This window comes from Equus caballus, chromosome 14 (genome assembly GCF_041296265.1).
Source record: "Equus caballus isolate H_3958 breed thoroughbred chromosome 14, TB-T2T, whole genome shotgun sequence".
Taxonomy (NCBI): Eukaryota; Metazoa; Chordata; class Mammalia; order Perissodactyla; family Equidae; genus Equus; species Equus caballus.
The window spans coordinates 69,941,221-69,957,809 of record NC_091697.1 but is presented as its reverse complement, the minus strand read 5'-3'; the positions used below and the strand labels follow the sequence as shown (position 1 = coordinate 69,957,809).

Genomic DNA, 16,589 nt, shown 5'->3' with positions numbered 1-16,589 from the left:
GTCTTGCAAAATTCATGGTCAATCATCAATATGGTAACTATGCATTGTTTGTACACTACTCTTATCACTTTACTGTTTTTCCAGTATCCCATCCAATAGATAAAAGTGTCCTCATTTATATAATAAATTAGAGGATCAACAACCTAATTATCAGTAAACTCTCCTATCTTCTAGATGTTTCCCTCACCATAACTGCAACTTGCTGTCCCCTCAGGACACTGCCTCCCCTGCAGGCCTCTCAAGTGGAGGCTGCTTTTCCTCTCACATCCCTCATATGCAAAGCCTGGAGAAGGTAGTTTTCCTCTTTGATGGCGATTGTCATTTTCCATCCAACTCACTTGCTCTCACCTCCCTTTTCATTAAAAACTTCTAGCCTCTTTGAGATGTATTATCAGACTTTATTATCCCTTACTCTCCTTGTTGATTTACCTCTGGCCACTTCCCCTCACTCACTGATGAATTTAGCACCTACTTTACACCACTTCTCATGTTATTCTTGGGAACTTCCACATCCCAAAGTTATCCATCCAATTCCATAGCATCTTGATTCTTTACTGCCTAGCTCTAAACATCTAGTCCTCTACCAAACCTTAGTATAATTTCTATGGTCACACACTGGAAATTGTTATCAGTACTAACTGTACCACCTTTGAAACCTGAAGCTTCCTATTCTCTGACCCTCACCTTCCAGCTTCTTTATTGCAGAATACCCGTTCCAATTATTTTTCTGACCTCACTATGACCACCAATCAATGACCATACCCATTTTTCATTATCCATGGTCCAAATGTCCTTCTTCCCTCCTAGCTAGCCTGGATTCTATGGTCTAGCACTGTAACACATTACCCTCAACTCCCTTCTCTCTCTCCTTCCCTTGTGCTCAGCCATGACACTCCAATCCAATTATCTGCTTACTCTAGGACTATGCACCACGGCAGAATGTGGGGTGCGTGCCCACACACACACACACACATCACATAACCATGCTGACCAGGTCTACTTCAAATTTATACTCATATATCTGAAAGGGGCACACAACAATGCCAAACAATCCTAATCCCTTGCCTGGTAAACCCACTCTCTAGATAACTATATCATGCCCTCTCTCTCCATACACACATTTCAATATCCCCCTTTGCACTTAGTCAATAACTTTGCCACTTTCTTCACAGAAAAAAGTGCAATCAGATAAAAGTTATCTCATTTTTTCTTCAAGTAAGTCTACTAATCTACTCAGATAGCTATCCTTAATATCACATATCTCTAAAAAAAAAAATCCTCTAATTTGATCCATCTGAACTATTATTTCTCTGAAAAATTCCTTAAGAGTTATTTATATGCTGTTTCCTTCTCATCATTTAGCCCAAAACTGAAATGTCACCTCCTCCAGCAAGGCCTTTCCCAACTACTGTGATACTCTACTACAGGGCCCTTTTCCATAGCAGTTGTCAATACCTGAAATTATCTTACTAAGGTCTGTCTCCAACCATCAGAACTTCAACTTCTTGGACACAGGGATTCTGTCTTCTACATCACTGTATTCTCTAGTACCTAAAATAGTGCCTGACACATAATAAGAGCTAAATAAAAGTATCTACTAAATAAATAATTTACTGGACTGATTACTGAGAAACACTAAGTAAACCAAGATGCATCTATTAGTAGACATAAAAGACAGAACTTACAGACACTTTTACTATATACTGAAACCTGATATTTTTATAGATACCCAAGCCTATTTCACTACTAACATCATCATGCCCATTATCCAAAATAACAGTAGATGCATGGAAAGATATATTATCCAATAGACTCTGCTTTTTTATGCTAAATATTAGGAATAATCCATACACTTCAAATTAAATATTTATGATATTTTTATAATAACGTCATTGAGAATTACCACAAAAATAAAACATAGCCATTATATTTTTTAGAACAATTCAAATAACTTTTGTTATCAACAAAAAATAGTAAAAGCATTGTCCAAAATAACTATTAAGTCATTAGTAATTTATTTCTTTTAAAATGGAAATTAAGATTATATTAATAATTTACAGAACATTAGATATTATAAACTACAAATGTTTACTTCTAAGTAAAAACTATTACTATACCTAATCAGCAAAGAGATTAATAAACTCTAAGCTAAAATGAAAACCAATACTCTTAAAAGTAATGAACTCAGAGCCAGCCCTGATGGCCTAGTGGTTAAAGTTTGGCATGCTCTGCTTCAGCAGCCCAGGTTTGGTTCCCAGGCGTGGGACCACACCACTCAGCTGTCAGTAGCCATGCTGTGGTGGTGGCTCACACAGAAGAACCAGAAGAACTTACAACTATACACAACTATTTACTGGGGCTTTGGGTGGGGAAAAGAAGAAAAAAGGAGGAAGATTGGCAACAGGTATTAGCTTAGGGTGAATGTCTCCCTGCAAAAAAAAAAAAAAATTCTGAGCTTTCCTTTAAAAAAGAAAAAGCAACAAACAATTAGCACAAAAAAATCAAAAGTGACATCATAATCCATTTTTTCTACTTTAAATTACTGAATAAACACTTTATAAATTAAAGGAACCATCAATTTGTTAATGTATTTTACCTTAAAGATAGTCATTATTTCTACCAATCTTTACTTTTACCTTATTCACTAAATGGATATTTTTCTTTTATAGGAGACTATACATGTCATGGATGAAAGTATCTGTCATTGTTTGCCACACAGAATTTGAATTTGCAAGAGTTTTGAGACTTACTAAAAAAAGTAACTATTAAAATATGACATTAAAACATCGGTTTTGCTTCTACCATTGTAGATATTCCAGAAATGGAAAATAGGAAAGCTTGCAAGTTAGATCCAAAATCAAGATTTTTCATGTACATTTAAAAATGTTTCTTCATTGATTCTATTAAGAAGCAACTTTAGAAATAAAACTATTTAATAAAGTCAAGGTAACACACAACTCTATTTATAAAATCTGATGACTATATTGTAAATTATTCTTTTTCAATCAACTAATATTTCCCATAAAATCACACATATACAAAAAAATCTAATAAGAGATTTTTCACCTTGTAAATACCATATTTAGAGAAATAGGTAAATGTTATTCACATACAAAATCAATGAGGAGTACATCTGTGATGAAAATAATCCTGAGGCAGATGTACTTTTTAACATGTTTTAATTCCTAAATATACTTTTAAGTAACAATAACAGTAAATTATACTTTCTTATTCAAAGGATATCTACCTCAATTTTTTAAGACTCTCTTATGTTACAAAGTCTCTGTAGCAGATGGCCAACAGGTACTTGAAAAGATATTCAACATCACTAATTATTAGGGAAATGCAAATCAAAACTACAATGAGATATCACCTCACACCCATCAGAATGGCTATAGATAACAAGACAAGAAATAACAAGTGTTGGAGAGGATGTGGAGAAAAGGGAACTCTCATACACTGCTGAAAGGAATGCAAATTGGTGCAGCCAACAAGGAAAACAGTATGGAGATTCCTCAAAAAATTAAGAATAGAATTATCATATGATCCAGTTATTCTACTGCTGGGTATTTATCCAAAAAACATGAATGCATAAAGATATACGCACCCCAATGTTCACTGAGGCATTGTTCACAATAGCCAAGACTTGGAAACAATCTAAGTGCCCACCAAGGAACAAATGGATAAAGATGTGCATATACACACAATGGAATACTACTCAGCTACTAAAAAAGATGAAACTTTGCCATTTGCAACAACATGGATGGAACTTGAGGGTATTATGCTAAGTGAAATACGTCAGAGGGAGAAAGTCAAATACCATATGATCTCACTCATAAATAGAAGATAAAAACAACAACAAATAAACACAGAGATACAGATTAGATTGGTAGTTACCAGAGGGGAAGGGGGGAAGAGAGGAGGGTGAAAGGAGTAACTGGGCACATGTGTATGGTGATGAATGGGAATTAGTCTTTGGGTGGTGAACATGATGTAGTATATACAGAAATCGAAATACGATGATGAACACCTGAAATTTATATAATGTTATAAACCAATGCTACCTGAATAAATTATGACCTTGCTCCAAAAAAAACCCCAAAGTTTCTTTAAATAAATAATTCTTTTGTTGTTAACTCAAATGAACAATTATTAAAGACTAATAAACAGTTACTTGTTTCTCTAATATGCATTTTTTAATAGAGTAAGGGAGCCAAGTCATTAGCATAGAGCACTGCCTGACTTCCTGCACAAATTTTAAATATAAAATTGTAATCTGCTAAGACTACTATAAGGACCTTTTGTAAATAAAAATACTTATGGAAGGATACACAAATAATTTGTAAAAATAAAAACAACTAGTGCACAGGATAAGGATAGTAGAAAAGGAAAGAGGACAATAAGGGTGATGAGAAAGGAAGAGGAGGAACCTGGGAAGAAGAAAATGTGAAGAGAAAGGAGGGAGAACACGGTAACTCTAGGTGATAACAGTGGATTGTATAAGTGAAATTTGCTAAGAGGGCAGAACTTAAACGTTAACAGAAAAAAAAATAAAAAGGTAAATATGTGAGGTGATGGATGTGTTCATTAACTTGGTGGTAATCCTTTCACAATGTATATGGATATCAAATCATCATGTTGTACACTTTAAATATCTTACAAATTTGTCAATGATGCCTCAACAAAGCTGAAAAAAGAGAGAGAGAGAGAAAGTGAGGAGAATATGCTAAGAAAATCCAGTAAATAAAAATTTAGACTGGACAAATTGAGAGGTAGTGATTCATTCTATGGTGTGGGACACATTTAAATGCAGTTTCATTAAATCTAAAACACAATATTATTTATCTATAAAAATATCCACTCATACCTATTTTTAAGGAGTAAATCCACATAATAAAAGTCCAGTTATATAACACTTTAGAGTTCACTAAGTCAAACCTAATTTTTACTTAGAGCATCAATAACATTTACTTACATACCAAAGACAGTTGTATCTAACAGACAAGTTACCTCCCTGAAATTTAGCATTATTCAATGGAAAGGATTGTCTAATAACACAATTATGTTTTTAACCAGACAATTTAGGGCAATAAATGGGAATATGTGAAGAAGCAGCTGAGGATGTTATACAGAAGTGCTCTTCTACATAATTCACTAATAATAGTGATAGTAAGGAGCTTGCTCCTTCTAAAACCTTGGAGAAAAACCCTAACATTGTAAGAGTCACAGCTAGGAAAGCTGGGTTTGGAGTCTTAAAGTGGAGGAATATAATTTTTCCTAATAGACATAACTCCTATGTTCCACATAAGACATTTTGTAATCAATCCAAGCTATAGAAAGCTGCCAAGCACTGTGACTTGCTTCATACACTGCAGTTCTCAACCCTTTATACACATGCGCAGCAACTCTCAAAATAAGATCACTCGTTACATAGTGATTTTCAACGCACCACAAATGGACTGATTAAACGCATGGTCACCTCATATACAAGGGAATACTGTCCTCTGAGTTGCATGGTTTAAATAACAATTCACAAAACAATCTACCCCACATCAAAGGGTAGTCAAAATACACGTAAAGCCTATTACTAGCTACAAATCCACAAAACCTGGTACTAGTCCAGGCAAAGCAAGCAAATATAAAGCATCAGAATTTAAAAGCCAACTAATACAATAAAAAAGTAACAACTTCTAAAAGCCAGGTTAAATGTTCAGTTGAAATCCTCACATAATACTACACACTTTGAGAATTTTTAGTAACTAAAAATAGTAATAATAATAGTTTTTAAAACTGCTCAATGAAAGTAAGTGACTAAAGAAGCCTTGTATACTAGAGAAGATTAAATGGTATCATGTTGTTAAGAGGTCAGTAAAAAGTCAAGAAATTGTAAAATAATGCAAGAGGTCAGAAAAATAATTTGGAAAACTATACGTACTTTCTTTAAAATTTTTATACATTTCCAAAACCACGGAATTTTAAGCTTTCTTAAATGTTCAAAAAAACCCCTAAAATGTTGTATTTAAAAGATAAAAGTAGTAATTATTCTAAAACATCAACACAAATTGAAGTAATATGTTAAGATTTAAATGGTGTCTTATGTAGGAACTTCCCTTTTTTTAAAAATCAATAATAATGGATAAAGGAAATTTGCAAAATTTAATTTTAACATGAAAAAAATTATTGCAAGATGATTTTTAACCTATTTGGTAAGAATCCATTAAACTATATTTCTCTTCTATTACACCTAGATAATCATTTGACATTAGGTGTTCTAGATTATAAATGAGCTAACTTGCTTTTAAATGCAAAAAAATAGTTAACAATAGAAGTTAGAAAACTAATTTTTTTTAAAGGAATTTTTTTTTCCCTGAGGAAGGCTGGCCCTGAGCTAACATCCACTGCCAATCCTCCTCTTTTTTTGCTCAGGAAGATTAGCCCTCAGCTGACACCTGTGCCAATCCTCCTCTATTTTTTTGTATGTAGGATGCCTCCACAGCATGGCTGGTGAGTGGAGTAGGTCTATGCCCAGGATTGGAACTCAGGCCAGCAAAGCAAAGTGCATGGAACTTTAACCACTTAGCCACAGGGCCAGGCCCAGAAATCTAACTTTTTTTTAATATTTTTAAATATTTCCGGTATAGTTTCCCCACACATTCATTAGCATCCTAGTTATGACCAGCATTAAAGCTTTTAATAAGGGTCTAATCCAGGTCAACAATAAACACAAAAGGATAAAAATGGTCAGAAATAACCACTGGTGTATGCTCAAGTAACACATATTCACACATACATATCAAGCTTACTTTTAAGTCACGTTTAGTTCTTTCTTATGACTTAAAACTGGAGACAGAAAACTCCAGAAGTCATGAATAAAGAACAAAACAAAGTCTCCTCTTCTTGCCAAAATGTGTACACTCTGCAGGAGATTTAAGTGAGATATAAATATATATTACATATGTATCTCTTATTCTACACAAAATCTCAGTAGACACTTTCCCAAGGGTGTGGAAAAAATTTATTCTCTTAAATTCAAGTTTTTGCCCACTAAAAAAGATTTAAAAGCTCTAGTTACAGAAACATGTTCTTGAAATTACAGTTGTATTATATTCTACTTCAGTTATTTCCATACGACAACTTCAATATAACTAGTTTGTCACAGAGTCAAAAAACTTGTTCAATGAATACTGAAAAATCTAAACTTATCCAGTTATTACAAATGAAAATATATGCTATTTCAAAATTACATGCACCTCTTTAAAAATCAGGGCTACTAGACAGGGCAATCTACAGATTTAATGCAATCCCTATCAAAATTCCAATGGCATTTTTCACAAAAATAGAACAATCTTAAAATCTGTATGGAACAACAAGAAACCCTGAATAACCAAAGCAATCTTGAGAAAAAAGAACAAAGCTGGAGACATCATGCTCCCTGATTTCAAACTGTATTACAAAGCTATCGTAATCAAAAGAGATTGGCATAAAAATAGACACATAAATCAATGGAAGAGAATAGAAAGCCCAGAAATAAACCCACGCATACAGTGTCAATTAATTTATGACAAGGAACCAAGAATATACAATAAGGAAAGGAGAGTCTCTTTTTGTGTTGGGAAATTGTATTGGGAAAACTGAACAGCCACATGCAAAAGAATAAAACTTGACCACTAGCTTACATCATACATAAAAATTAACTCAAAATGGATTAAAGACTTGAATGTAAGACCTGAAACCATAAACCCCCTAGAAGAAAACACAGGCAGTAAGCTCCTTGACATCAGTCGGTGATGATTTTTTGAATCTGACACCAAAAGCAAAAATAAACCAGTGCGATCACATCAAACTAGAAAGCTTCTGCACAGCAAAGGAAACCATCAACAAAATGAATGGGAGAAAATATTTGCAAATCATATCATCTGACAAAGGACTAATATTCAAAATACATAAAGAACTCATACAACGCAATAGTAAAAAAACAAACAATCCAATTACAAACTGCACCTCACACCTGTTAGACTGGCTATTATCAAAAAGATAAGAAATAACATGTGTTAGTGAGTATGTGGAGAAAAGGGAACCCTTGTGCACTGTTGGTGGGAATGTAAATTGGTGCAGCCACTATGAAAAACAGTATGGAGTTTCCTCAAAAAATTAAAAATTGAACTACCATATAAGCCAGCAAGTCCACTTTTGGGTATTTATCTAAAGAACACGAAAACACTAACTTGAAGAGTTGTATGCACCCCCATGTTAACTGCAGTATTATTTACAATAGCCAAGACTTAAGTGTCTGTCAATGGATGAATGGATAAAGAAAATGTGGTATACACATACAATGGAATATTACTCAGCAATAAAAAAGAGGAAATCTTGCTATTTGCAACAACATGGATGGACCTTGAGGGCATCATGCTAAGTGAAATAAGTCAGACAGAAAAAGACAAATACCATATTATATTATTTATATGTGGAATTTCAAAAAAAAAAACAAGCTCATAGATACAGAGAGCAGATTGGTGGTTGCCAGAGGAGAGACGTGGGTGAAACGGGTAAAGGGGATCAAAAGGTACAAACTTTTAGTTATAAAATAAATAAGTCATAGGGATGTAATGTACAGCATGGTGACTACAGTTAATTTGCATATTTGAAAGTTGCTGAGAATAAATCTTAAAAGTTATCACAAGAAAAAAAATTCTGTTGTAACTATATACGGTGACAGATGTTAACTAGACTTATTGTGGTGACCATTTCACAATGTATACAAATACAGTCATGTGCCACAGAACATCGTGTCAGTCAATGATGGACTGCATATACAACAGTGGTCCCATAAGATTAGTACCATATAGCCTAGGTGTGTAGTAGGTACCCCATCTAGGTTTGTGCAAGTATACTCTATGATGTTTGTACAAGGATGAAATCGCCTAAGGGCACATTTCTCAGAACATACCCACGTTGTTAAGTGACAGATGACTGTATCAAATCATTATGTTGCACATCTGAAAGTAACACAATGTTATATATCAACTATACCTTAATAAAAAAAATTAAGGCAATTAATAGAACACCTAATCACATTAACTGAGCTCAAGTTGAGTCCCTAAAGAATGGTTTCCTTATTCTGTTACACTATTTTATGAAATAAATAAGTTCAATCTAAACTACTTGATTATCATTATTTTCAAACTACAAAGTTCATGTACAATTTTGAAAACTGATGCAAGTATCCTCCACTATAAGTCTACACCTAATTATCTATAATCATTAATGGAAACAATACTGTCCCAATCAGGCACAACAATTTCCTTCCATTTTATAAACAAGAACTTCCAATCCAGTTCAACAACTAATCATATTTCAAATTACAGACTTTAAAAAATGTAGTAGAGGCACATTTTTAAAAACAAATACAGTATGAAATCTTGCTTTTTACTGAGTCAGCGATTTTTGTTTTGTTTTGCTTCCTCTTATGGCTATTTGGTTTACTTCCTTCTTCTGGGCAAGTTTAGTACGCAACTCTCATTCTTTAGACAGCCAAAAACCCAGACTTAAACTAAATGAAAACTTAACTTAGTATTGTCAGCTGAAGACACCATAACTAGCACCGTAAGAACAATTGTACTAAATTTTAATACTGTTCATTAACAGTTCCATTTTCCTGAGTTTGCGTTTGTTCTTTGGCATTGGCTTAGGATACAATCCGTTTTTCAGAAGATGTTCCTTGCTGAGACGAATTTGAGCACCATGCTGAAGCTGGAAAGAGCATAAAGCTTGAAGAGGGCGAAGCAATGTCTGTTAAGATAAAAAGAGATACTAAAAAAGTGTCTGTGACAAATCATGATACTCTGTCTAGATATTTTCCTCAGAAACAGGGATTATTATGTTTCTTTTTATTATTATTGGCTTTTAACTATGAAAAGCAAAAGGCACTCCAATAAATATATGATTATTTCTAAATAATTTCTCTAAATTCATACCATACATACCACTAAAGAATTCCAATAAAAAGACACAGATACAATTTTCCATATAGGTTATAAAGTCTGAAGTTAGTTTTATACATTAATATAGCTAAACACCACAAAAACTTGTTGCCATTATAATAATTTAATCTGTAACAAGCAGACTAAAAGCAACCTTTAGACACTAATTAGTTAATTCAGTTTCACTCACAGACTGAGGCAAGCTTCCTGCTACTTGATAACAATGAGATGATGGCAGCAATGGGTAACTGGTTTATTAATTCTCTCTCACTAGTTCATGGACCACATACAAGCAAGATATCCAGGTTTTTGGTGCATTTGAAATAATTCTAACTGTATATATACCTGTCTAAATTCCAGTATCTATAGGGCCAGCCCTATAACACAAACATGCGAAATGAGTGGACCCGTAAGATAACAGAGAATGGAAGAGGTTGTAAAAAAACTGGAGCATATATCCTACCTAAAGTTATTATTTTCAAAAATTAAAAAGAAAATAAAAACAATATATCTGTGTTTTAAAGATATTTTGAGTCAGATTCTTTCCTTGGGCCTGAGACCCCCAATCTAAATCGCTTAAACAACAGCAAAAACTTGATTGAGCAGATTACTAAAAAAAAAAAAAAGGAACAAACAAAAACACTCAATGATTTAACAACAAGAATTTCACAATGTCTACGTGAAAATTTATTCCCCCACATGTACAACATAAGTGATAGCAAAGGGCTTAATAACTTCAATTTACAATGAACTCATAAATTGTGGCAGTCACTGGAGTTGCTTCTCCATATCCATTCTTTCCTTCTCTGTTAAAATAATCAAAAATTTCATTCAAAGTAGCAATGTGTCCAACTCATAACATTACATTGGCTAATGGAACAGTCCATCCAATGAGATGTAAGCAGAAGTCCTTGGGTGGGGCTTCCAGGCATACCCTTTAAAATGAGACAAATTTAGCAGGCACTGGCTTTCACCCCTTTGTCTTGCCTGGAACATGACTGTTGGAAGTCGGATAACCATCATGTGACTAAAGGGCAATAAACATGAAGATAAAGCCAAATACACATGATGAAGGACAGAAAGAAGAAATCTGGGTCACTGACGTCCTTTTCAGGTTGCATCCCCAGTCCTGGACTGCTCACTTTAGCATTTCTTATTTACAGGAGAAAAAGAACCACTGCAGTAAGGGCTCTGTTACATGCAACCAAATGTAATTCCTAACTGCTATACGCTATAAGAAAAAGACAAATATCTTGGAAAAGCTCTGCATTACATTCCTGTAGAAAGCCCCTTAGGTGTGTTCTCATAGTTTCTTCATTACTTCAAACAAGAGAGGAAACGGGAAAATGACTATATGTTACTTTACAGTCATAATGGACTGATCGGATGCTGAAAGATCACACCTAGGACTATGTACAGACTGAGACAATTGAAGGTTCTATTGCTATTTTGTGACATTTATTAGATTCTTCATAGATAGAATACTCATATTCCCATGGTTAAGGGCTTCCAACTTTTATCTCGTGAAGGTAAGATTCCACCAATTTTCTGATGTATTATTAAGAGAAGCAATTCTGGAGACAGACAAATCTGAATTAGATCCCCACTGTCTCTGTGGTAGTCACCAGGGCTGTTCACAAATATGCCAGTCCTCCTACTGGTACATGATCATACTGCATTTTCTGGCCTCCTTTGAAGTTAGGCATGGTCATATAACTTGCTTAGGTTAATGAAATGTGAGCACAAATAATGTGTATCACCTCTTGGCAGAAGTTTTAAAAATGGTGAATGATTCACCACCTCCCCTTATTCCTTCCTTGATGAAAGCAGAATAACTGATGCGTCTAGATGATGCCTCCATCAGCCTGGATCCCTAAGTGACTGCTGTGAGCAGAGGTCCCCAGCAATCCTACTGGACAGACAGCGTGAGAGAGGCATAAGCCTTTGCTGTGTGACGCCATTCTGATTTTGGAGTTTTAAATTATGGTAGCCTAATCTAGCCTATCTTGACTAATGCAATCATTTACTAGCTATGTGTTCCCAGATAAGTTATATAACCTCTCTTTGCTTCATTTTCTTCACCTGTAAAATGAGGAAAATAATGTCTACCTTACAAGGTTATTATTATGGTAACAATGCATTTAAAGAGTTTAGTACACTACTTGATAATAAATGATAATTTTTCTATATAAATTAATAACATTATATCTGAGGCAATGTGAACGAAGCTAAATGAGGGACGGACTGGTTTAGAGGAACAAAGAAAATCTTCCACTTACAAAATTAGTTTGTTTCTAAAAGTTTATTTGTGGGGAATGAGTGTTTTGTAGATCCTTTTGTCTGTAGGTCTAAAGCGACAGTTTTCAAGGGACCATCATTCCCATCTTCCGGTGTTGAGTAGAGTTGAGGTATTTATGCTGGGGCACAAACCTTTGCCACATTGGGCCATAGAAGTTCATAAGGTAAAACAGCATAAGGAGAAAAGGTTCTATAAGAAAAAAGATCCCCAAGCTCAAAGCTTCCAAGGCATGAAAAGCCCTGGTAAATATTATAGTAGCTGAATGAAAATCACCAACTTTTAGTTCATAATTTTTGTCAATCTATCATCAAGAACCAGAGAGGCAAGTAGGGGCAAAAGGACAACTCTTCCTGAGTGCCTGGTGTCAGGCAATTAACACAAATCATCCAATTCAATTCTCACAACAATACTATGAGGCAACTATTTTTTGTACATTATAGATAAGAAAACAAAGCATAAAAAGATTACAGAAATTGCCCACTGGCAAAAAGTAATGATGATAAGTGATGAAGTTTTAATTCAAACCTGCTTCAAAGCTCATATCACGCCACTTCCAAGTGTCTGAACACTGCTCAAGAATAAAGGATGAGGAAGAGTCAAGAAAGAAGACTATTCTATGCCAAGTTCTTTATTTTGAGAAGCCCTACCTCTACAGAATGAAGCCAGCTGAAAAACTGCTACTCTTCCTCACCATCTTAAGGTTTTATTAGGATGCCCCTAACAAAAGGATACTAGGGAAAAAAATGTATGTCATAGCTTCCCTCCCCAGGAAAGAGAGAAAACACCTATGTTCAGAGCAGATCGTAACTGTGTTTCTCAGAGGAATGGACTTATTTTTTTAATTGTAGCCAGACTTGAACAGGCTGGGCTTGGGGTTCCCCCATTAAGAAAACTAATTTTTTGCCAGCTGTAATGATAACCAACTTGGGGTGTTTCTTCTGCTCATGCTCCTGTTGACCACCTTATCAGCACCCCCCAAATCACACATCTCATTATCAAACAACCTTTTTCTACTCCTGGCCACTTTAGTACGACTACTCCTGGTGACCAAAGCAAACAGAAGGAAAACTCTAGGACCTCACTTTTACTTTGGGATTTTGTGTTCAATTTGACCCATAGACAATAACAAAAGCTGAAGAGATGCTGGGTCCTCTCACCTTTCTGTATCTTAACCTTTGCCCGTTGTTAGATGTAATACTCAGAACATAAGATAGGATCCCTGCTGTGACAGTACATTAACACCAGAATGATATATCTTATAGAATGGGGAAGACGGGAGCACTAGCAGCAGTAGCAGTAGTGGTACAAACCCTTTCCCAAACCCTAACCCTGTTCTTTCACAACTACTGTTATTAATCCACCACCACTACCAAGCTTCAAGCTGCTGTTTAGGATGGCAATAAGGATCCAATTCTAACTGTGGGAATAAAGGTATAAGTATATAGAGAATTCTCTTCAGCACCCAAAACAGGAGAAGAAAGAAAGTCTTAAATCTATAGCCAAAGAATATTATATTTTCCCCTCAAGATTTGAACTTTTAATGGGTCCTAGGTATGTGTTGGCTGATCCTAGAGTTTTACATCAAGAAAAAGGAAAATACAGAGACTGTACAGAAAGCAAGTTTAAACAATAGCACTGGGTTTTATCTTTCTTTTAAGACACGTAAAAATAGTGTAGTTTTTTTGTTCAAGAAAATACAGGAATGATGGTGAATAAGCAAAATAGAAAGACAAACACATGGGTATATTTAGTGCTCTGTTGATGGCCAAGTACATGGGAGTAGGTGACAAGGCTAGAGGGGAGGAAGAAAAGTCTGAGAATACTCCCTGCATTTGAGGTAAGGATCTAGGGTCCCTCATGAATTTTTTTTCCTCAAAGGAGAGAGAACAGAAAAAAGAGAAATTCCCTGGACCAAAAATGAAGTCTACTCACACGGATACACACAAAAAAAGCCTACTAGTGAAAGCCAACTTCTTTCAAAAGAAGAAAAGTCTCCAACTCTGACATTTTCCATGGCTTTGGGTAGGAGAGAGGAAAAGGGCCATTCACTGCTTGCTCCTGGCATTCCTGAACTCTCCTTGCTCGCAAAGTCTTCTGTTCTTTTTCTTGGTAACTTATCCAGCTACTCAGACTGGATCTTTTACCCATTCTTGAAATCTCCTTCATGGCTAAGGCATGTTTTTATAATAGTGACATAGTATATAATGAGACAGAGAGAAAGAAGAAAGAGTACTTCGTGTGTGTGTGTGTTCGTTTGTGTGTGTTAGAGGAGGGAGTTATAAAACTCCATTTAGTTATGTTCGCTTCCTCTGACTTTTCTTCTTGAGTTGTATTTACCAAAAATTTTCAGTAATTAAAAAACTCCAAAAATTTAAGTTTTATCTTGCTATTTTTTTCTTTTGCCATAAGTGCAAAGTTTCTCACATGTTCCAAAAGATTGAGATGTTTAGTGAGGTCACTAAAACATTATTCTTTACTGACAATTATTAATTATATATGAAATCATCAGAATCTAATGGAAATTAAGTAAAATAATGATTGCAGGTTATAACCTTTACATATTCTGCAGGAGTTTTTCTCAAAAAATTATATCTTTTTTACACTCTAAGCAAAGCTAAAAAGATAAACAAAAAATTGGTATATCTCCTCAAATCAAAGCACCAATGCAAGAAAAAAAAGTGGCTGTAAAATGTTCTTTTAATTAAAAATTAAAAAGTACAAGAAAACACAATATACTAAAAGAGAAATACAAAATACCGAAAGAAAAATCTAGTCAAAAAAACTATATTTAATTGTTGTGCTAGTTAAAAGCAATTTAGCATATTACAAATGCTGTTTGCACAGCTTAGAATGAATATTTAAATAATGCAATCTGGAATGCTAAACCAACACAGAAAAACGCCAGAGGGGGAAAGAAGGTTATAAAAGTGCACAAATTTCTATCACCCGATACATTCTACTTGGCACTTGAGCTACAAATTTAACAAGTTATGGATATCTAAATTTTCTGGAAAAAGCTAACCAAATTCCTACTTTCAAAAACTATATAACCTTCCGCAGACATACCTCTTGTATGTAAATATTTTTCTCCAAGATGGAAAGAGCAACAGCTGCACACTCCAGTGTAGAAAGGCACCTATTAGTTGGCTGTGTCCGAATTACATACTGACTAGAAATGCTAGTTTTTAACTGCACCTGAAACCAAAACAGAATAATAGAATGCAATTTTTGTTTTAAATTTAAAACTATAAAGTCTGTGTTTTAAATAATAATTACTTTAATTTCCTTCTAAAATTGCCAGTTTAGAAATATTAAATGTATCAATATCTTCTATAATAATATCCTTTTGTTATTGTTAAATAGTAGAAGCAAGGCAATAGTTACACATATATCTGACAAAGAAAATATACCCAGAATATATACAAATTCCTATAAATTAAAAATAAAAAGACTAATAGCACCCTCCCAGTAAGCAAAAGAGCAAACAGACACGTCACTCTTCACAAGAAAATATCACAATGGCAGATAGGTACATGTAAAAGTTCTCAACATGATTTAATGCAAATTAAAATCACAACGAGGTAACATTTCACACTCTCTAAAACAGTTAAAATAAAAAAGACTAGGGGCCAGCCCCATGGCCTAGTGGTTGAGTTCACGCACTCTGCTTTGGCAGCCCAGGGTTTTGCCAGTTCAGATCCTGGGCACAGACCTAGCACCACTCATCAAGCGGTGCTGAGGCGGTGTCCCACATAGCACAATCAGAAAGACCTACAACCGGGATATACAACTATGTACTGGGAGGTTTGGGGGAAGAAGAAGAAAAGGAAAAAAAAGAAGAAGATCAGCAACAGATGTTAGCTCAGGTGCCAATCTTTAAAAAGAAAAAAAAGAAAAAGACTACCACCACTGAATGGGGAGGATATGGAGCAAACGAAACTCTAATACATCACAGCGGTCGTGAAAATGGTTTAAACACTTTGGAGAATTGACAACTGGTTTTTTTATTTTATGGTTATTCTTCCATTATTTCTTAATATAAACTAATAGGTGTATATGTGTGAGTGCGACTGTGTATAAACACACAGAGACATACACACACAAACATACATATGTATATATATCCTCTCTTTTTAGATAAAAAGTAGCATATTATATACACTTGTCTCCATGAAGATAATATTGTAGCTGAGACCTGATGTCTAAGGCACAGTAAGACATGAGAAAAGCAATAGAAAATCGAATGCCGACATGTTGGCCTTTTGATTCCTATTTTAATTAAATTAAACTCAAGAAATCTTACACTC

General features: G+C 34.6%; 1 protein-coding gene across 2 annotated transcripts in view; it reads right to left on the bottom strand.

Annotated features, from left to right (window-relative positions):
• DTWD2 (DTW domain containing 2) overlaps positions 1-16,589 on the bottom strand; it is a 231,093-nt gene that overhangs the window by 109,613 nt on the left and 104,891 nt on the right. Inside the window, exons 5-6 of one of the 2 annotated variants that reach the window (XM_023617829.2) lie at positions 15,349-15,477; positions 6,993-9,792 (exon numbers count right to left, since the gene is read on the bottom strand). In XM_023617829.2, the coding sequence (XP_023473597.1) occupies positions 9,622-9,792; positions 15,349-15,477 (300 nt within the window). In that variant the 3' untranslated portion in view covers positions 6,993-9,621. Of the gene's footprint in view, positions 1-6,992; positions 9,793-15,348; positions 15,478-16,589 lie in introns of those variants that run through there. The other variant, XR_011425136.1, reaches the window with a different exon arrangement.